This window comes from Anabrus simplex, chromosome 4, assembly GCF_040414725.1.
Source record: "Anabrus simplex isolate iqAnaSimp1 chromosome 4, ASM4041472v1, whole genome shotgun sequence".
Classification (NCBI taxonomy): Eukaryota; Metazoa; Arthropoda; class Insecta; order Orthoptera; family Tettigoniidae; genus Anabrus; species Anabrus simplex.
In genome coordinates this window covers 347,912,175-347,934,390 of record NC_090268.1, presented here as the reverse complement: position 1 = coordinate 347,934,390, position 22,216 = coordinate 347,912,175, and the positions used below count along the sequence as shown (strand labels likewise).

The following is a 22,216-nucleotide window of genomic DNA, read 5'->3' as shown; positions in this document are numbered from 1 at the left end:
CACAACCTCACCATGTGCTACTATTATTCATTTCCATCTGCATCATATTTTTATATGCGGCCCTTCCGACCCCTCTATAATAAGGCAAAACACCAGCCAACATTATGAAACAATAATGAAGAAAGGGACCGCTAGATTGAGAAGATATTAAGAATGCTGCTATTTCTGAAGCCTTAAATTTAAGGTGTTTTTTCTCCTATCACAGGATTTTCACCTGCAGGTTAATTCAGGCTTGGTTTCTCTCAAAATGTTTGCTCCCGCTCTCCTCCTGACCAATTTTATGTGATGGGTTTCCACTAGGATTTTGACAGCGATTTCAAACTGTTTTGTCGTTTTTATAAACTAATAATTTGTAAACTATGAGTTCCACAACCTCACCATGTGCTACTATTATTCATTTCCATCTGCATCATTTGTTTTCTCATTCCCTTGTTTCTTAGGTTAACGCAGTTTTTAGTATCAATTATTATTTCAAATTAACACCTGTTTCACTGAATTTTGTCGCAATAAGTTGTTTTTTGCTCTGCATATTGATGTAAATATTGTATATTTATGCTATTTTGTTTCTGTCTAAGCTCTCTTTTGTTTGTTTTTTCATTTGCGCTTTCATTATGTTTTTTAGCATTTTTTCAACTCATATTATGTAAATTATTCCAACCCCCCTAATTTTTTCACTGAAGATGGCTCAAACGAGCCGAAACATGTCTGAACTTGTTTACTCCGTCTAATGACGGAATATATGATGTACTGAATAGGAGGATACTTTCATTTTTTCGCCATTGTAAAGTGTGAACATATCAATTTCCTTTACTTTGGCATGAATGAAAATATCTGATTTGGAAATACACAAAATTGAATGTATATAATATATACCTGATACCTAATATACCTAATAATGCAGGGTAAACATTTATTCGACCCTCAAAACCATCTATCCTTATCAACACTCTCTAACCGCGGCTTTTGTTAAAAGAGGCTATCTATATGTCACTCGGTAACACTACCACAGCTTTTGTTACAAGAGGCTATCTATATGTCACTCAGTACCATTATATCATCATCATCATCATCATCATCATCTAACGGTCTCCAGTTTCCCGAGTGCGGTGCAAGAGCACTCTCCACTTACATCTATGCAAGTACACTTCAACTTTACACAATTCCCCTCCTCTTCCTTGCAGATAATCTTTTACTTGGGAGATTCATCGTGACCTTGATCTACCCCTAGATTACTTTCCCTCCAGATCTTTCATCAAACCATTTTTGTGCTACCCTCTTCAGATCCATTCTCTTCAAGTGAGCAAACCATCTCAATCTTGATGTTGCTAGAATTTCATTGAGTGGTTTCACTTGGATGTCTTCGCAGACCTTTTCATTCCGGATCTTATCTCGTCTCGTTTTCTGCAGCATTGACCTCAGGAATTTCATTTTCGCAGCCTGGAGTCTGCTGTTATCCCTTCTGTTGATGGTGCAAGTTTCCAGATCGTATGTTATTGGTGCAAAGTAGGCCTGATATAAAGTTTTCTTAGATATTAAAGGAATTTGGCTGTCCCAGAGGAGGTTCCTGACTTAGTGGTACAAAAGAGCTCCTTTCTGAATCCTATTGGTAATTTCATCTGAGCAATGGCCATCTCGAGTTACAATGCCGCCAAGGTATTGGAACTGATGAACTTCTGCTACATTCTTTCCATCCAGCATAATATTCATACTACTTCTTTGCTTGCTAACCTTCATGACTACAGTCTTCGTAGGGCTAACTTTTAGGCCAAACTCCTTAAATTGGTTGTTCCAGGCATCTAGTTTCTGCTGTACTTCATCCTCTGTGCAACCCCCAAATCATCACATCGACTGCGAAAGCCAATGCTTTGAAATCAGTACGACACACTGTTGTTTCACTCTCTCTATAATTTCGTCCATTACAGAGATGAATAGCAGTGACGACAATGCACTGCCTTGTTGCACTCCCTTAGAAGTAACAAACCAATCTGAATATCCGCTCCCTATTTGAACACAGCTCTGACAATGGGTATACAGCATTTTCACTTTTCTGATAAGAGAGTCTGGAATGTTTCTTCTTGATAGACAATCCCTGATCTTGTCCCTAGGCATGGTGTCATAAGCCTTTTAGAGATCCAAGAAGACAAAGATGATATCTTTTCCTTCCTCCCAATACTTCTCTATAATCAACCTAACAGCAAAGATGTGGTATGGTTGTTCTATCACACGTAAATCCATATTGTTCTTCTTCTAGCTGAGGTTTAATGATGTTCCTGAGCCGTTTATCAATATTTTTCTCCATAATCTTTAATCCATGAGACAGGTGTGTGATTCCTCTGTAGCTGCTACATTGATGTCTGCTTCACTTTTTGACGAGGGGAACTATAATCCCCTTTGTCCAATCTCCTGCAACCTTATCTTGTTTCCAGATGGCATTCATAACTCTGAACAACCAATGAAGTCCAGGAATTCCCGCAACCTTTACCATGTCAACACTCACTTCATCGATGTCATGTGACTTGCTTTTCCGCATGTTCTTTAAAGCGTTTTCAACCTCTGACCAGGTTAGGGGAGGCTCACTTTCACTCCTCTCACTCTCAGCTTCTGAACCTTCTCCATTGCATCTTTTCCATTATATAACTGCACAAAATACTTCCTCATCACTTGTCTTATGTCTGTTTCTTTCCATACAATCATTTCGTCCTCATTTTTTATAGCTTTCAATGGTACATATGGTTTTCTTCTATTTTTCATAATGCTGTATTGTTGTTTTTGATGTCCTTTTCTAATTTGGCAGTGAAATCCAACCAAAATTTTTCTTTTTCCGATTTGATTTATCTCTTAGCTTTAAGTTTCAAGTCTGTACTTCTGATCTAATTCTCTCACTCTGATTTCATTTTTTCTAACACCCTTCTGGTTCTCCTTGTCCTTATCTTCCCTAGCCATATTCCTTTCCTTTATCACTTTCTGGATAGTGGCATTCCCCCAGGGGGTTTCTTTCTCCTCTACTTTGGTGCTTGTTTTACCAACTATATCGACTGAAACGTCCACAATTATTTCTTTAAACCTGTTCCACTCTTCTTGGCCTAGTCTTAATTCATCTTGTGTTAGGTTGTCTTTGATTTTCTGCTGGTATGCTTCCTTTTTCAGGATATTCTAGATCCCAAACCTTTATCTTTGGTATACACTTTGGTTTCGCCCTTCCCATTGGAATGTTTCACAAAGTAGCAGTTAGTAGCTAATGGTCACTATCGAGGCTTTCACTTGTGAAGACTTTTACATCTGTGATTTTAAACATTGGTAAGCCTTGTTGATAGATAGGATCCCCAACATCAGGCATACTAGCCGAAATTTACATAGATCACTTAGAATACCAAGAAATCAGCAAAATAGACATTTTCTTCCGGTGTAGATTTGTAGATGATATCTTTGTCATACTAGACAATAGATTTACCAATGAAACCAGAATACTAGAACAATTAAATGAAATAGATCCACACATAAAATTCACCATGGAAACAGAAAACAACCATACCATAAATTACCTAGATATATCTATAACCAGGCAAGAAAGTCATCTAACATATAAAATATATATATATAAAGCCCACACATACGTCTAACACAATAAAAATAGACTCCATCCACCCTAACGCTCACAAGAAAGCAGCATACCATATTCTAGCATATAGAGCATTTAATATACCACTAACTCAAGAAGAACTAAACAAAGAACAATCTGATTCACGAAATAGCCAGACAAAATGGATACAAAAAAGAAATGATCAATAAAATCATCTATAAAATAAAAAAATCAACCCAAATCAAAACTAATCAGAACCAACAAAACCAAGAAATATTACATACTTTTCACTTTTAATAACACCCACATATATACTATAACCAACATTTTCAAAAAACAAAATCTAAAAATAGCCTATAGAACTACATATAATAACGCCAATATTTTACACAACACCAAATCCATCAACAACAATAATAAATACAACCATTCAGGAGTATATCGTATGAAGTGTAACAGCTGTGAAGCCAGTTACACCAGGCGCACTGGAAGGAACTTTCAGATATGTTACAATGAACATATTTCTGCAATAAAACATAATCATTTCTCAGCCATAGGCTAACACACCGAAGACTACAAACATAAATTTACAAACATTGAAAACAACATGCAAATTCTAAATATCAACCCCAAGAGCCCCTTACTCAACATCCGTCTTGATCAATACACCAATCCAAACTTCAATTTAAATGAAATTACAGACAGAATTAATATTCTTTTCAATGCAGTTATCCCTTCCCTAAAAAATACTTACCTAAAAAGAATCAAAAAACAAAACACAACACACATTAAAGAACCGCCAGAAGACACGCCCCACTCCACTCCTACTCCCTCAACAGCTGCTCCTCCTACCCCTCCAACCTTCCCCTCCGCAACCACAAGCAGTAACTTCGGACATACACGGAACAGTGCACGACGTGCTCCCGAATAGCACACACCAAGAGTCAACAACAAGAGTAAGTACACGCACACCTATTCCCACATTAAATAGACATTCCAACTTGACAGGTGCAAAATTTCTTACACTTCATTCTCTATTTTTACAGATACAAATACATCCAACAACACAAAGTGAAGAAAGGAACTTTCACACTAATCATATAACATAAGATATGTTAAAATAAAGCGACATGTAATGACATTTGAAAAAATCAAATAACATAAAGATCAAGGGAAGCACATCGTAAGAATAACGATCTATCTATAATTTTCCACATCCTATTAAATTTAGTGGCAACAACTATTTTTAACATGAACTGCAAGCACTGCATATATATCGATGAAGTTCCACATCTAATACCGGACAACAACCTTGACTTCAACATAAGTGTTCATATTACTTCAAGAAGCTTATACCATTATACCATCAATAGATGAACACGGCTGATCACGTCATAACATAGTCACATAAGTAAAATACGTCGCATGAATTTAATTGTGCATCAAAATGTTTTATTCATCAAGCTATAAGTTTTATTATTATTTTTTTATGTTAGTGGCTTTACGTCGCACCGACACAGATATGTCTTAATGGCGACGATGCAATAGGAAAGGCCTAGGAGTTGGAAGGAAGCGGCCACGGCCTTAATTAAGGTACAGCTCCAGCATTTGCCTGGCGTGAAAATGGGAAACTGTGGAAAACCATCTTCATGGCTGCCGACAGTGAGATTCGAACCCACTATCTCCCGGATGCAAGCTCACAGCCGCACGCCCCTAACCGCACAGCCAACTCACCAGGTGCTAAAGATTTAATGTGGAACAGTGGACGTTTATAATTTAAGAACATTGTATATTTAACATACATCATCCATGCACATAATAGTAATGTTAAGTTTTAATTCGCATCCAGGAGATAGTGGGAGCTGAATTCCTTTTATGAGGACACATATCTCAAAAACTGAAGATGTTACAGTGGTGATAATTGGTATTTAGAAGATCCTTTAGTGATAAAGAAACCAGTATTCTTCCGAAAATTTAACTTAATTGGGGAGAGGGGGAGTGCGTGAAAGGAAGTGAAAAAAGTGAAATCTTCTGCCTCCTTTCTTTGAGGGGGGAGGGGGAAAGAAATCAACTTATCGGCGGTGGGGTGGAAAAGGAGTTGAGACCAATTTTACTGTTCATAATGTACTTGATTCTGGTGATAAACATGTAATTTTTTAATCTTTCCTGGGTTCGTTTTCAAGAGCCATCTTTTCCTTTGAAGAACTTAAAGTTAGATTACAATAGATTCTCCTGGCACATAAATAAAAATTTAAACACATTTGAAATGAATGATAGGAATGATAATGACTGTGCAATTGTTCACACTATAATAAGGTCAATAATACACAGAAGTATATAATTCGTATCGCCAGAAATCCCGCGCACTTGCCTACGCCCGACAATAGTGCTGGTTTAATGCCAAGAATTTTATTTTTTGGTCCGTATTGAATCAAAATTTACAATTACAGATAAGGATAAAGGTTTCCACCTGTTCAATACGATAACATAGTGAGATTATTAAAATATCACATATTTATTATCTGTCACTTAAGGAGCAGTTTCGGCACCTTCCTGTGGCATCATCAGCCTAGGAGATAGTTGCAAGGCTTTTTTAGCTACATGATACACTTGTACCACTGTGAGAACATGAACAGAGCATTCTAAACTAAGATGTAAATTTTTTATAATTATGTATGTTACTTATAATCTGTGTAAATAAAATACAGAGACTAGATTAATTTTTATGGGATAATAGACACATCATAAAACATTTATACACATTTTTAAATTTAAAGCTCTTTGCGTTACCGATTTGTTGTAACTATTATAAAACTAATTGTAACACCCAGTTTTGATAAAATCTTTCTTGTAGGGCAAAACTCATACAGCTATAAAGTATGTACGACTAGCCTTAAAGAGTAATAAGAGCATTCCTTTAAAAATGTATGTCCTTAGGCACTTTCTGATTTCTAGCATTGTGTTCTCTCTACGTGGGTAGAATAACTTATTGTCTGTTTAACATGAAACAGTTCCTCATAATATGTAATCTAAGAACCATCTATAATGTACAGATTTTCTTCCGTTAGAATAAAAGATCTAATGTCACAGTCCTTGTACAGTTGCTCTAAAATAGCTTAATTTGATGATGTGTTGTAAGTATTAGCTCTGTATTTTCAATGTTGATCCAATATTAGTGTAAGGCTGAAGCTGTGCATTGATTGATGAGATATCTTGAAAATTTCAATTTTCAGGTGGATTTGAATGAGTTTACAACGATCTTGAATCAACACGGACCTTAAAGAACAGACAAAGTTTTTGAACTGTATGTTAGCATTACAAAATCGGAGACAGAGAAAGCGCTTTGTAAAAAGATAGTAAAGAAGGAAAACCACCTCGAGCACCAAGTTGACAAGCATAGAGTTGGTGAGGAACTGCAAAGCATCAGCTGTTAGGCGGGGCGTGTTATGTAGGTGGAGGGAAGGTTGCGGTAGCAGGAGAATGTAGGTCAGGAGGGCGTGGATTCCAATGGGGGTAATAGGCCAGCGTGTTACGTATTGTTTTGTGAACCAATTGATCTTTAGCTATTTTTAAATTATTTATAACCAAAATACACGTATCAAATAAAATTGTGGGTTTTTCGGACAGATCATTGAGATTGTAGTTGGGGTTGTAATACTGATCCAATAAAATAAAACATTGCTCCGTAAGGTCAAGTAGTTGACCTTTGTTCGTTATTTCAATGTTGTCCAAATCGTTATTGAAAGCCATGTTTATAATCCTGTATATGCTGACCTATTGCCGACAATCTCCTGTATTTAACACCATTTACATGCTCGTATCTAATTTTGAAAGATCTCCCTGTTTGCCCAATGTATACGTTGGAGCAGTCGTTACAGTGAAACCTGTAAACGCCTGATTTATCAAAGGGGTTAAAGTTATGAAAAATATCAAGATTTATGTTATTTCTGTTATTAGTCCTAATGGAAATTATGGTATTTCTCTTTTTAAAAATGTTTGTTAGTCGGAAAATATCAGGGTTAAACGAAAGGTTGCATAAGTTTTTGGCTTGGTTGTTTCTTTTTTAAACTGGACCTGGGTCAGTGTTTAAACTTGCATATTATACGTTCTATGAAACTTTGGTTATAACCATTATGTAATGCAATACTACGTATAGTGTCGAGTTCTTTATTTAGCTCTGATTTAGACATGGGTACACTGAAGGCACGGTGCATTAAACTATTATAGGTGGCTCTTTTATGGCTAAGAGGGAGTACGGAATCTTGTTTAATTGTCGTGGCTGTGTGTGTTGGTTTTCTATAAATTTTGTATTTAAAAGAAAATGGAAGTCTAGTGATGGTTAAATCTAGAAAATGAAGGGCCTTATTGGTTTCAGATTCTATTGTAAACTTGATATCTGTATCGATATTATTGAGGTGTGTTTTGGTAGTAGATGTGTTGGTAATATGTTGGTCCATGATAATAAACGTGTCGTCTACAAACCTGGACCATAGGACTATGTTGTTAAATTAAATTTCTTGTCTTTGTCGATTTTTGTGTACTCTAAGAAATCTAAGTATATGTTAGCCAAAATGCCTGATGCCGGTGAACCCATGGTTGTTTGTATACTACTTTATCAAACGTGAAATAATTACTGTTGGTTAGAAGCTTCAAAATGGGCATAAAATCACCTATTTCAAGTTGGCTGAGCCAGCTATGGGTCTGCAGGTTTTTTAAAACAATTGGTATAATTTAGTAATATTAGAAATGTCGAATGAGTGCATTGTATAATATGGGTGTAGTTTAAAGTTGTCCAATCGTTTAATTAATTCTCGGGTGTTTGTAATAGATTTGTTTGCCTGAAAAGTGTAATGCTTACTCAAAAATTGTTGAATAAATTGAGTCATTTTATAAAGTGGGTTTGGTCTGAAATTTACTATAGGGTGTATAGGAACTCCGTTTTTATGTATTTTAGGTTGCGCTTTTACAGTCGGTAGGCCAGGGTTCATGTTGATAAGTTTGTTCTTTTCACTAACAGGTTGTGTTTTAGAGTATCTATTTTAGTTGTTTTTGGATGGATTGAGTTGGGTCTTTATCAATAATTGTGAAAGTTTTATATGTGAATTTTTTTTTTTTGTTTTAGCGATGTAATCTACTTGGTCCAATATAACAGTAGCGCTGTCTTTATCTGCTTTATTAATAATGATATTTGTGTTTCTAATTTTATTTTTGAGTTGACGAATCTTTTTCCTGTCTTCAAGCTGCGATGAAGTTACAATTTTTGTCATTGTACTGAAAATGTTATTTATTTGTTTTTTAGCTTAGTGCCCGATTTCATCTTGAGTGTCTATGGGTATTTTATTAATAGCTGCTTCTTTCTCGATTATTAATTTTTTAGACATGCTTGCTACGTTATAATTGGGCCAATTATGTTTGGGACCCTTGGAGAGGATGTCAATTTCTTCTTGGTCGAAGTCAGTTTTGGACAGATTAAAAAAAGGGCAGGTGAAATTTGGTTAGCTGCTGGGTTTGTGTGTTGTGTGCGGTTGCGTTTCTAAATGGCCAGTTTTCTGCATTGAACTCATTGGAAAGAACTTTGAATTTTCAGTCTGTCCTCTGTTTCTGGGAAAGTATAGTAGTTAACGTGCTCTGAACTTTATCTTGAAAGATGTCCACTGTGCAGCTGACAACATCTTGGTGACTTCGAGATGGGCTTCGTACAAACGGTTGTTTAGAAAAGATTTTTTCTTATATAAATTTTTTTATACTTTATACTTAAATAATCTGGAGTAAAATTATTTATGATGCACCTTTTGATGAAGTTAAAGTCCTTGCCCAATTTTCCTATTTTGATACGTAAGCTCATGTAATAGTCAGCTTTATTTTTTGCCTGGTGGGCCAGCTTATTTAATGTCAAGAATTTCATTTTTTGGTCCGTACTGAATCCCCATCGGAATCCACGCCCTCCTGACCTACATTCTCCTGCTATTGCAACCTCCCCTCTACCTACCTAACATGCACCGCCTAACAGCTGATGCTTGCAGGCTGTCTCTTGAGACTCTGCATTGCAGTTCCTCACTAACTCTACACTTGTCAACTTGGTGCTCGAGGTGGGTTTCCTTCTAGTCGTACATACTTTATAGCTGTACGAGTTTTTCCCTACAAGAAAGATTTTATCAAAACACGGTGTTACAATTAGTTTATATAATAGTTACAACAAATTGGTAATGCAAAGACCTTTAAATTTAAAAATGTGTATAAATGTTTTATGAAGTGTCTATTATCCCATAAGAATTAATCTAGTCTCTGTATTTTAATTACACAGATTTTAAGTAACACACATAATTATAAAAATTTACAATTTAGTTTAGTACGCTCTGTTCATGTTCTCACACTGGTACAAGTGTTTCATGTAGCTATTTAAAAAAGCCTTGCTACTATCTCCTAGGTTGATGATGGCACAGGCAGGTGCCGAAACCGGTCCCTAAATGACAGATAATAAATATGTGATATTTTAATAATCTCACCATTTTATTGTATTGAACAGGTGGAAACCTTTATCCTTATCTGTAATTGTAAATGGTGCTGGTCACATTGTCAGCAATGATAATGGCAGCAGATGTAATTTACAGCCAAGTAGTGGTCTTGCATCTTGCTGAGGCGTCCAGAACATCAATAATAATAATAATAATAATAATAATAATAATAATAATAATAATAATAATAATAATAATAATAATAAACTAAATTCAACTAATATCACCCACACTAATAATATTAATAATAATAATTTTCTGGATCGTCGTCAAAATGTGCGGACTGCGCTGGGAAAGGGTCCTGACTGGGTAATGACTACGAATGCAGTCCGGTCGCGGCTTCAGTACCTCCATGACACTCGGGACGACACCATGCCGGATCTCCTCAAGGATTTGATCCATATTAACAATGCTTATAGTAAACAATGGCTAAGATTTGGGGACCCAACTGAGAGGGAGGAATACCTGGAGCTAGCCTGGGAAGTACGAAATCTATTGCTGGAAAGAAAGATAGAAATATCGGAGGAACTTTGCCATCAGATCACGGATTTTGGCAGATTATATATAAAATATTAAGCATTCAATTATAAATTTCAGTATAATACTATAGTGAAGCACGGGTATCTTGCTAGTATGTATATATATATATATATATATATATATGAAGCAAGCATGAAATTCAAGACAGAAGAAGAAGGCTATTTGCTTTATGTCGCACCGACAAAGATATGTCTTACGGCGACGATGGGATAGGAAAGGCCTAGGAATGGGAAGGAAGCGGCCGTGGCCTTAGTTAAGGTACAGCCCCAGCATTTGCCTGGAGTGAAAATGGGAAACCACGGAAAACCATCTTCAGGGCTGCTGACAGTGGGGTTCGATCCCACTATCTCCCAATTACTGGATAGTAAAGAGTTTAAAAAAACACTCATCACAATCATGTGACCTGTGCAAGCTGTCAACTTTCTTCCAATTGGAAGACTACACCTCACAGAAGACCAGGTGAAACACTAAAATGTCCACATTAAAGGAACTGAATAGCCCGCCTCGGGCCATGATCGTTAAGGCGCTGAATTTTAAACGGTCTGACACCGAGGTTAGCCGGTTCGAGTCCCGTTGGTCGAAAAAAATTTCACCATCAGAATGTCGGCCAGCAAGGTAGGGGAGGTGGTGGTATACAATTTCTAATCACTAGATTGCGTGCCAAAAGCCTGGATTAAATTCCAAACCTTTCCGCAGTTCTCCTAAGGAGTGAGGGCATATGACGCTGTTGATGTTGATTCGTCCGTTGGATGGGGACGTCAAGCCTTGAGCAAACCCCTTGGTGCTATTCGACAGGAGTAGGCTATGTGCCGGCACCGGGTTTCACCCTCTCCCTACTATCATATATCATGTCGTTCATTTCATCTCATTAACTCCTCTGATGAGGTTGACGTCAGGAACGGCACTTGGTCATAAAAACCCGCCATGGCAGATGGATCTCACCTCATACCCGACCCCGTAGGGAAACGGGACAAGGGTTGGACAAACAACAGAGGAATTGAACAGGTGGAAACCATTCTTTTGCTAGTGGCTTTACGTCTCACTGACACAGATAGGTCTTATAACGAAGATGGGAGAGGAAAGGCCTAGGATTTGGAAGGAAGCGGCTGTGGCCTTAATTAAGGTACAGCCCCAGCATTTGCTTGCTGTGAAAATGGGAAACCACGGAAAACCATCTTCAGGGCTGCCGACAGTGGGATTTGAACCCACTATCTCCCGGATGCAAGCTCACAACCGCGCACCTCTAACCGCACGGCCAACTCGCCCGGGTGGAAACCTTTAGCTTTCATTTTACATTATATATATATTCTTTTGCTAGTGGCTTTATGTCGCACTGACAGAGATAGGTCTTTTGGCGACGATGCGATAGGAAAGGTCTAGGAGTTGGAAGGAAGCGGCCGTGGCCTTAATTAAGGTACAGCCCCAGCATTTGTCTGGTGCAAAAATGGGAAACCACGGAAAACCATCTTCAGGACTGCCGACAGTGGGATTCGAACCCACTATCTCCCGGATCCAAGCTTACAGCCGCGCGTGACCAACTCACCCGGTTTATATTATATTGCTCTTCAATATGGATTAATATGAAATTTATTACCTATGGCTATGCAGAAAGTTTTTAGCAGCCTGTAAACCTTAATTCTGATGACAGTGAGATTCTTTTCATTTGAAAGAACTATGTTTCTCAAACTTGGAACATGTGCGTGCAACCCCTCCCAACGGTGGTTCCTCCACAGTGCGGGAAGAAAGCACAGGCAGTGCTGGGTCAGACACGGTGCAAGATGGATCTGTCGTGCTGCAATTTTCACGCAATCATTTTTTATGACTAGAAGGCCATTCTTCTTTGCTGCGTGTTTTTAGTGAGGCTTCCCCTTCTAGGGCCACAGATGGAAATTGGTGTCACAAGTTTTCAAGGGGTCAGCAGTCAATTGAAGATAAACCTTGTCCCGGTCGCCCAGCAACAGCTGTGACTCAAGACAAATTGATGCTGTAACGAAAATTATCAAAGAAGATTCACATCTTATATTTTGTGACATTGAAGGGACCTTAAATATTGGGTCAACAGCAGCTTGGACCATCGTCAGAATTATTTAGGCCTTATCAAAAGATGTGCTCGTTGGGTGCCACATTCCCTGACAGAAAGCCGAAAGGAGGCAAGAGTGGACTGCTGTCATTTCATGCTAGTAAATTTAACGGAGGGCAGTCCCAAGACACCTATAATATCGTCACAGGTGACGAAACATGGGTCTACCATTATGACCCAGAAACGAAGAGACAGTCTTCTGTGTGGTGCTTTCCAGGGGAGGAACCAGCCACAAAAGTTCAACGAAGTCGGAGCTATGGAAAGAAGATGGTGGCAACTTTCTTTTTACTAAAATGGGGAATCTCACCCCGGTGAGCTTGGACACACGTCGTACAGTCAATGCTGAATGGTACGTGAATGACTGTCTTCCCAAAGTCCTCGCCACATGGAGGTCACAGCACCTGAAGTCCAAGAGTGGGCACCTTCTGCTGTATCATGACAATGTATCTGCGCATAGGGCTGCCAGAACAATGGACTTTCTGGAAAAGGAAAAAGTGCGAGTGTTACCTCATCCCCCCTATTCACCTGACCTGGCTTCATGTGACTTCTCTCTGTTCCCTAAGACACAGGAAAAATTTGTGAATTCATGAATTTAGACTTTTCATGCTTAGTCCATATCAACGCTGAGCATTGCTAACATGGAAGTATTGTTCAATCTTGTTAACTGGCGAAGATTTTGGTCATGATTGTCTTGATGTGTAAAAGTGCGTGGTCATTGGTCCATATCGACAAGTAAAATTGTGGAGATGATTATAAAAATGAGAAAAAAATCATGAAGGTACAATCCCTTGAAGAATAACTATCGCTTGAAGAATAAGACAAGAGGGAGTCATGAAAGAAGGAAGAACTCTCTACATTTGCTGCCCTAATATCACAGTTGGAAGAAAACTAATATGAAGGCCTAGAATATTGAAAATTCGTAAAATTGATCAACAATAACATTACAATGACCATTGTTTGTTATGTGCATTGTCTCTTCTGCTACCACTCATATCCGATAGATGGGATTACTGCTGCGTCCCGAGTAAAATTGTTTACTTGAATATTGGCGGGGAGGAGCTGGGGAGTTAGATAACTTCGTTTTTTCTAGCATGCCATTCCTCCCGTTCATAAATTTTGTGATAACTATCGGTACGTAACACACTGGTTCATCATAGGATTTCAGCTATTCGATCCCTACCCTGAGGCACTCATTGGAATGAGCTGCGTCCAAATTTAACAGAATATGGCAGAGGAGCATTTATGGCTGTCTGCAGCCTGCTAATTCCAAAGAAGCACAGGCACGTCAGCAAGTTGGATATAAGGATAATGTCCATGCGGAGGTGACGATTAATACTAGCGAAGTATTGAAATTTATCTCTGATAATAACGACATTTACAGTCCGACTCTTGAGCTGAATGGTCAGTATTGAGGCCTTCGGTTCGGAGAGTCGGGAATTTCATTTGCATCTGATTAATTCTTCTGGCTCGGGGACTGGGTGTGTGTGTGTGTTTGTTCCAACACTCTCCTCTTTATATTCACACAACACACTAAACTACCAACCACCAGAGAAATATGCAATAGTGAATACATCACTCAAAATAGGGTTGGCATCAGGAAGGGCATCCACCTGTAAAACAGGGCCAAATCCACATGTGTGACACAGTTTGCACACAAGATCTCACACGTGTGGGAAAGCAGAAGAAGAAGAAGAATAAAGACATTAACAAAAAGATACAGAAGTTGAAAGCTAGTAAAGCAGCTGGGAATGATATTTCTGGGGGTATACTGAAGGCAATAGGTTGAATCAAGTGGTATATAGAGAGGAACAAGGAAAGGAAAACATAATAATAGCGTGAAAAGAAGAGAAAAAGACGAAGACAATCTCCACATCTTCATACACTGCCACCTGTGAACAGACAGGCTCTCTCATCAACTCCATTCTTCTACATCCATCTCTTCTCAGCCCCTGACGAGCTCGTTCCTGCTTCCCAGCCCTACCTTACCTACACTCTTCGATATTAATGTAAGAGCTTTCTAACCATAAGGTTGCTAAATTATGTGGTTTTTCTGTACTGGAAGGGCTTACCAAACAGTCTAGCCTTGCATTTGCTGACAACATAGCCCTTACAGGTAACAATAAAAACAACATTACCAGCCTTATTCACTTAGCAGAAAACTGTTTAGCTTTGATAAGCCTCAAAATTAATCCATGAACCACATTCAGAGATTTGTGCTCTTTCACTTTGATAGGAAGTTCACCACAGTGGTCACACTTGAGCAACTATTCAGCTTGAGCTGTAGTGTGAGTCTTCAACAAGAAACTAAGACTGTGCATCTTTTTAAGGTCCTCAAATTTGCGGTAGATATCTTCTATGTGCCTACCAAACAAAATACACTTGACCAGCTTGAAGTCATTCCCATTGGTCCCGGTAGCAACCAGGCACCTAGGAAAGCTGGTTTCCAACTTCCACACTGTGTTGCCCCCAGAGTCAAATGCAAAATACTCAGATGGCACATCACCCTCGACAGGTTTTAATCTTTACGAAGCCATGACCACAAGTACCGTTCCTGAATGCCATCAACTCTGATTATGGGCAGACTCTATAGCTGACATGCGGAAGTTATTGCCCAGGTTCCGATGTTAAAACTGCCATTCAGACATGTAACCGATTAACGTATACAGAAAGGTTCCTGCTAAGGCATGTGCCCGTGGAGGACCTGCGTTTTCAGGCAGATACTACTGCAGGGTACACGACACTCCTACCAATGGGTTGGATAAACCACCTGGGCTTTTGTGTGTAGTCACCGTAAGAGGCCTTCCCCAAGCAGCACGCACATTAAATTTTGAATCAGTTTACAACAAACCCTCAAGACGGGATCAATGGCCACATGACCCTGTTAGTCACCCTCAATGACAGGCAGGTGTTGTGCGTGGATGAATGTACACCCTCTCACCCATAGGGAGTCTAATTCACTATCTCAATACCACAATACAGTTCTGCGCCAAGGTTTCCCCGTTTAGTTGACTCATAGTATAAGCAGAGGATAACATGGATGTATTGTATGCCCGCACCCATTGGGGAGGGGGATGGGGGGTGGCAGCTCCGTACAACTGAGCCAAATCCATATTGAGTGCCAACCCCAATCAACTGGGAAAAAGGACAGGAAGAAGAAGAAGAATCCTATACTTCAAGGTTTACCTGGGGATGACGTAGCCTACAAAAGTGTAGCCAGCATTATTATTTACTCCGGAGATCAACTTGCTTACTCTGAAGAATTTCTTATCGGTCTTAATAATAGAAATGTTATTTGCTTTACATCCCACTAACTACTTTTTCGGGGACGCCGAGATGCCAGAATTCAGTCCCGCAGGAGTTCTTTTACGTGCCAGTAAATTTACCAACACAAGACGGACGTATTTGAGCACCTTCAAATACCACCGGACTGAGCCAGGATCAAACCTGCCAAGTTGGGGTTAAAAGGCCAGCGCCTCAACTGTCTGAGCCACTCAGCTCGGCCTGATCAGTCTTTAACCCGCTAGTGGTCGCTATATGAGCAAAATGCTCATGGTCATTGAAAATCATCTGCTCATTTATACAGCATGTAGATTCAAACTTGAGCCCTAATGTGCCTTCGCACAGCAGTTTTAAGAGAAGTACGGATGCACTGAAAGTCACATCTGTGACCTTGAGAAGGGACAGGGAGGAAGGAATTATCAGCGACCGCCAACAGTGAGCGTTTTGTTTCACGCGCGACCAGTCACGTTGGTGGTAATTTCTGTGTGTGTTATAGTTTCGCTATTGTTGTATGCTGTTTCATAGTGGAAACAGTTCTTTGCAGCTTATTGTATTAATGTATTGTGTTATTAGTGCGTGGCGATGACTTCAAGCAGTGACATTTTAGCTTGGTTTGATGAAATTCCTAGTGATCAACTCGAGTGCGAGAACAGTGACTCGGACTGTGAAAGTGAGCACGAGAACACAATACGGATACTGAACAGTCTGAGACAGAACGTGCTAATGTCTTAGTTGGCAAACAACCTATGTTGGAAATAAATGAGAATTTCATGTTTAGTGACAATGTTTGGATTGGGAGAAGAGAAGGTGACAAAGTGGGGCAGACACCCTCCAAGAAGAAATCCATGCTCACGTACTTATGCTGCAAATATAGTGACTCATCCTCCTTGTGTAAAGGGCATTTTGAAAAACGCACAAACTATTTTAGGAAGCTGGGAATTGTTTTTTCCAGATACACTTACAACCATTTGAGATTTATTCTTATTTGTAATTTTATTTGTAATTTTTAGTGTTAATTATAACAATTTGAGATTTATTCTTATGTTCATTTAAAGTGTTAATACATTTACGCCTGAAATTGGTTGGTATTTATTATGTAAACACGACATATCACATCGTGAGCATTTTGCTCAACACGCGACCACTCGCGTTACTTTCATTCTAGCGACCAGTTGCGGGTTAACCCCAACTGGGATGTTAGGAATGAGAATAACGAAAGGTTCTATAATCGTGTCACTAAGAAATTTACTATACGCTCTAACACTTATAGTTAACGAATTACCGTCTTACTAATAAAAAGTCCTTATAAAGCTGTTTAACATTTGTATAGTTATACACTGAATAAACCCTGTATAAGCATTGCACATTTTTCTTACTAATAAACGTTGTATATGCAGTGTATTACTATACTGCACGTATACACTCGTTCCAAGCCATAGGAATCTCTTCCTGGAGTTCACTGACGTATTTCGCACGTTCACCACCTATATGATCACTTTTGTTGGTTATCCAAGAGAAAAACTTTTCGGAAAGTTGCGTGGTAGCAAGAATAAACCTAGCACATCGAGAAGGCCGTGAAGATCAGCCGAATCATCTTGTATCTCTTGACAAAGAAAGAAAAGTTAAGATAGAATGTTCAAATAAACAAGAATAGAATAGTAATAAACACATTTCAGCAGCATATTATTCTCATTAGTAATAATGAGGTCACTAATAATAATTATTAACATCATTCCGCACCCATGAACAATGTGCTGTGAGAACTTGAAGATCGTACGATATAGAGCCACCTCTTGGATCTTTCATTAAGTCATTTCTGACTGTGTTAATAATTCGAGCATACCCCATCGTAAATCAATATTTAATTTTAAAACTTTCATTATCCAGGAAAAATGGGTCATTCTGTATCTTAAAGTGTTTTATTTTACCAAGGTTTCTAGCCTCCATAACCTCCAAATGGTTTATGTCATCAACGTTTAAAATATCGAGGTTTCTAGCCTCCATAACCTCCAAATGGTCTATGTCATCGACGTTTAAAATATCGAGGAAATCATGAACGTTGGATATTTCACCACGATTATATTACTACAGATAGTAAATATCACGAAAATAAACTGCTTACTCGTTTCTTATTCGTCACCCGCTGCTATACAATGCTTATACAAGGGTGCCGGTCTGTATAAGTAATTCAGTGAATAACTGTATCAGATGTATACACAGGAGGCTTATACATGGTTTATTAGCAACACATTTCACATAAAAGATGTATAAACCTTGTATAAAGGTTATACACCATTTATTAGTAAGACTGTTAGTCTTAATATAATAGAGGAACCGTTATACATCCTGTTACTATAGAAACTGTCCTCATATCAGAACAACATATCCCCCTCCCGAAAAATGCATGCTTTTAAATTTAAATGAAGGCAGTTTCCAATACAGTTAGCTTTCTCAAAGACGATCACCGAGTCTCAGGGTCAAACTAGGCACAAAATCTATCTTTATTTTCCAAAACCATTCTTCAGGCATTGGCAACTTGATGTATAGGGGTAGGCCTTTTATGAATGAGATTGTTTAGCTAACTATCTGTTGTCAGGAAATAACAAACTGAATATTCAGAAACTTTTGATGGTGACTGCCATAAACTAATTTAACAGAACATTGCTAGAATGGAATGTGAATATAAGTTAAGCTCAAACATTGTTTGCATTTTCATAGGAAATAAGAAGGCAAAAAGTGTCTGTTATATAAAAATTTACTTCCTATACAAGAAAATGTACATACATCTGTTACAACTATTCATACAACACCTAGCGTGCAGATATTGTGGGATATGCAAAAGCTTGCATTATCTGAACTTTAAAAAGAAAGGCAGAACTAAATGAGGCCACAGCACTAGTTGCAAATAGAGGATTGTGGCGACGTTTAGTAAATTCACAGAGGCTTGCAGACTGAACGCTGAAAGGCAAAACAGTCTATAATGATAATGTATGTAAAAAGCAAAGCAAAATGTTGATGCATTAAAATCAAAACATAGAAAAATCACTTCTTGCGTTCATGAATCAATTGCTATTTTCATATGCAAAAAAAAAAAAAAGATACAGAATAAACTATGAAGGCATCAGAGGTTTATTTTGCTAGTTGCTTTACGTCACACCGACACAGATAGATCTTATGGCGACGATGGGTCAGGAAAGGCCTAGGAATGGGAAGGAAGCGGTCGTGGCTTTAATTAAGGTACAGCCCCAGCATTTGCCCGGTGTGAAAATGGGAAACCACGGAAACATAAGATTTTAAATACATACAGAAATCACAATAAAGATCTAGTGGAATACTTACACACTATGCCTCCCTTTTCTTTTTTCAGGTCTTCTCTTATAATATGTATCATCAGATTCATCATCAGCCAAGTTTATGATCTCAGGATCCACAACCTTATTACTTGTTTTTTTACTAGTCTCTTTCTCTTCTTCATCTTCTTCAGACATATAAGCACCTAACCTCGCTTGCAGAAGTGCCTGTAAAAAAAACAAATAATAATAATAAAGAGATTTACACTACTTGGTGCATTGTAACCAATTATACTGTAAATAATATAAAGCATATGGTTAAAAAGCCACACACAGTAAATAATACTGGAAATAGTAATCTTTGGTATGAAGATGTAACACAAGTAAGATGGACCAATCTCAAAAATCTTCGTAGAATGAACGCAATAGGAACTCAAAAACATTACTGCCAGTATGACAATGCTTTTGCTAGCAATTCTGCCGCTGTTGAAGTCGCCAGCCGATACTCGTGTCCCAAGTTTACGCTTCTCATCTGTAGTACCGTAATTCATTGATCCACTCGATGGAGGTGACAATGGTGGCTTATCACACCAATTCTTGCATAAAACATGCAGTCACACATTGCATCCAATGGAAGGTGCAGGGGGTGCAGTAGTGTTTGACGTAGTTTCTTTCTCTGCGAGTTTCCTCTTCCTTTCTTCGACGTTCCTGCTCAAACTGTACAGCTGCAGCCGAGATGGTAGCATGCCAACGAATGTGATTCACTGCCAAATATTTGGGTTTATATCTACTCTTCTCAGGGTCTGTTTAAGTTAAGCTTTATATCACTTCAGCAGAGCAGTATGAATAATCTTGCCAGTGCTGAGTTCACCGCACAGGATTTTCCCAGGGAATTTCCTGTCACTCATACGATGGACACGGCCTGCACATCTAAGCCTATGAGCGATGATGATGGCTTCTATACTGTTTACCTGTGCTTTCTCGAGAACTGCAACATTAATTATACTGTATAGTCATTCTATTTGATAAAAGAGTTCCAGTTTCTTGATGTCCTGGTGGTATAAGGTCCAGGTTTCACACCCGTAGAGTAATGCAGAGATAACAGCATACGTATCAAGCCTAACCTCTCTTGGGCAGGCAAAGACGAATATTCAACTATGGCGCAATCTTTCTCCATATTTGCGCATACAGTCAAATATTCCGCCTGCCTCAAACTAAGAATTATCAACAATACATCATCACGCCAACATAAGAAGAGCTCGATCATCGAATTTTAATGGAACTATTATGTGTGTTAAACAATTTTATCTCCATTTCAACAGAACTAAAAAGAAATTGAGCTCCAGCATTTTAAGAACATTCTTTGAATTTTATCATGCATTTTAACTTGACGTCGTATTCGGTAACCTGAATCGTATTTTAATGTGTATTTGTGACCTTTTCTATTTTCCTCATCCAGCAAGTTATTTCAGTTGATGGATGTCCAAAACGAAGGACGAAACATCTCTCGACACTTGTTAATTGCCAATTAAACAAAAATTTAGTACTGTAAAGGTGGAACCTTTGACTGTACCTTAAAAAGTATACAATCGACAATACAGGCTTTGCAATGAAATTCATTTTATGCATTATCTTTCATTCTCCAGTTTCAAGCGACATTGGTCGTTCGCCATTTCATCCAGCCTGGAGATATCCTTGCACTGACCTCTTCAAAAAGTCAGCCATCATCAGAGATCGTGGAACCTAGGTACTTGAATCATGTCGCTCACTATACACTTACTCGCTCACCATCTACCTGAATGGTTCCGACTACTTGTGGATCTGACGTCATATATTCAGACAACTTTTTACTGAGGCGCAGGGTTTGCCGTTGCAGATCAACCTGGGTCTCAAGAGGCCTACATGACAGTCTGCATAGAGAAGCACCCATGGCAAAGGATGGCCTGCTGTTACAGTGTCCATCACTAGAATGAACAACAGTGATGACAGAACTGAACCTTGATGCACACAGATGATGATGGGAAAGTCACTGGATGCTCCTGCAGCGGCCTGATTGTAGCTCCATTGGTCTACATAAGTAAGCTGTACCCAGTTCACAAGGTATACTGGTATGCCATGCTCTCACAATGCTAGCCATATCAGGTCATGCAATAAGAGATCAAAGGCCTTCTCAAGGTCCAGGAAACCTAGATGGATTGACTTGCTCTTGACCAGATGTTTTTCAACCAAGAGTCATCCAGAAGAGCACATAGTAATGGATGAAAACTGACAACAGGGCACTTGAACATGCACTGGAGGAAAAAAAACCCTACTTCTCACTCTTCCAATGAATGTAATACATGAAACCTAACTCTTAACAACCAGAACCCCTCGTCTTCTACAGCATCCTCATTAAGATCAGCATCTGCACCAGATATCTGGGTGGAGGTTGAAAATACACACTTTATGTTGTACAACCTAGTTTCCCCCTCCCACCTTTATCTTCTGCAGTTCCTTTTTTTGTAAAACAAACTCTGATAACATAATTTTCCTTTTTGAAAATCATCTGCATTTTTCATTCATTCAGAGAACTTAATAGTTCGGTTTTCATATGTGCATGGAATTCTGTCTTGTTCTTCCTCACAAAACTACTGTAAGTCTTATCTGTTGGATTGGAACCAAGAGAACCATAAATAATCTTGACAGGGGGGGGCTGAGAAGAGATGGATCTATAAGAACTGAGATTGATGAGGAGAGACCCTATCTACTTGATGTGCAGATTGTCCTTGTTCTCTTGGGTTTTTCATCCTCCTTGTCTCCTCTTTCTGTTGCTTCCTGTTCCCACACTGTTCTACCATTGTGTTCATCCTATTATGTGTTCCTGTCCTTATTCCTATCTCTCTACATATGACTTGAAATGGTGAATTAACACACTGGTGACGGGCCGAGAATT

General features: G+C 38.7%; 1 protein-coding gene across 7 annotated transcripts in view; it reads right to left on the bottom strand.

Moving 5' to 3' along the window:
* The window catches only part of Prp4k (Pre-mRNA processing factor 4 kinase), a 355,103-nt gene that overhangs the window by 269,385 nt on the left and 63,502 nt on the right, over positions 1-22,216 (bottom strand). For all 7 annotated transcript variants that reach the window (XR_010859850.2, XR_010859849.2, XR_010859851.2 and 4 more), the window contains exon 4: positions 19,334-19,512. Coding sequence is in view for 2 of the 7 variants with exons in the window: in XM_067145757.2 (XP_067001858.2) it covers positions 19,334-19,512 (179 nt within the window). In the remaining 5 variants the exon portion in view is untranslated. The remainder of the gene's footprint in view (positions 1-19,333; positions 19,513-22,216) is intronic.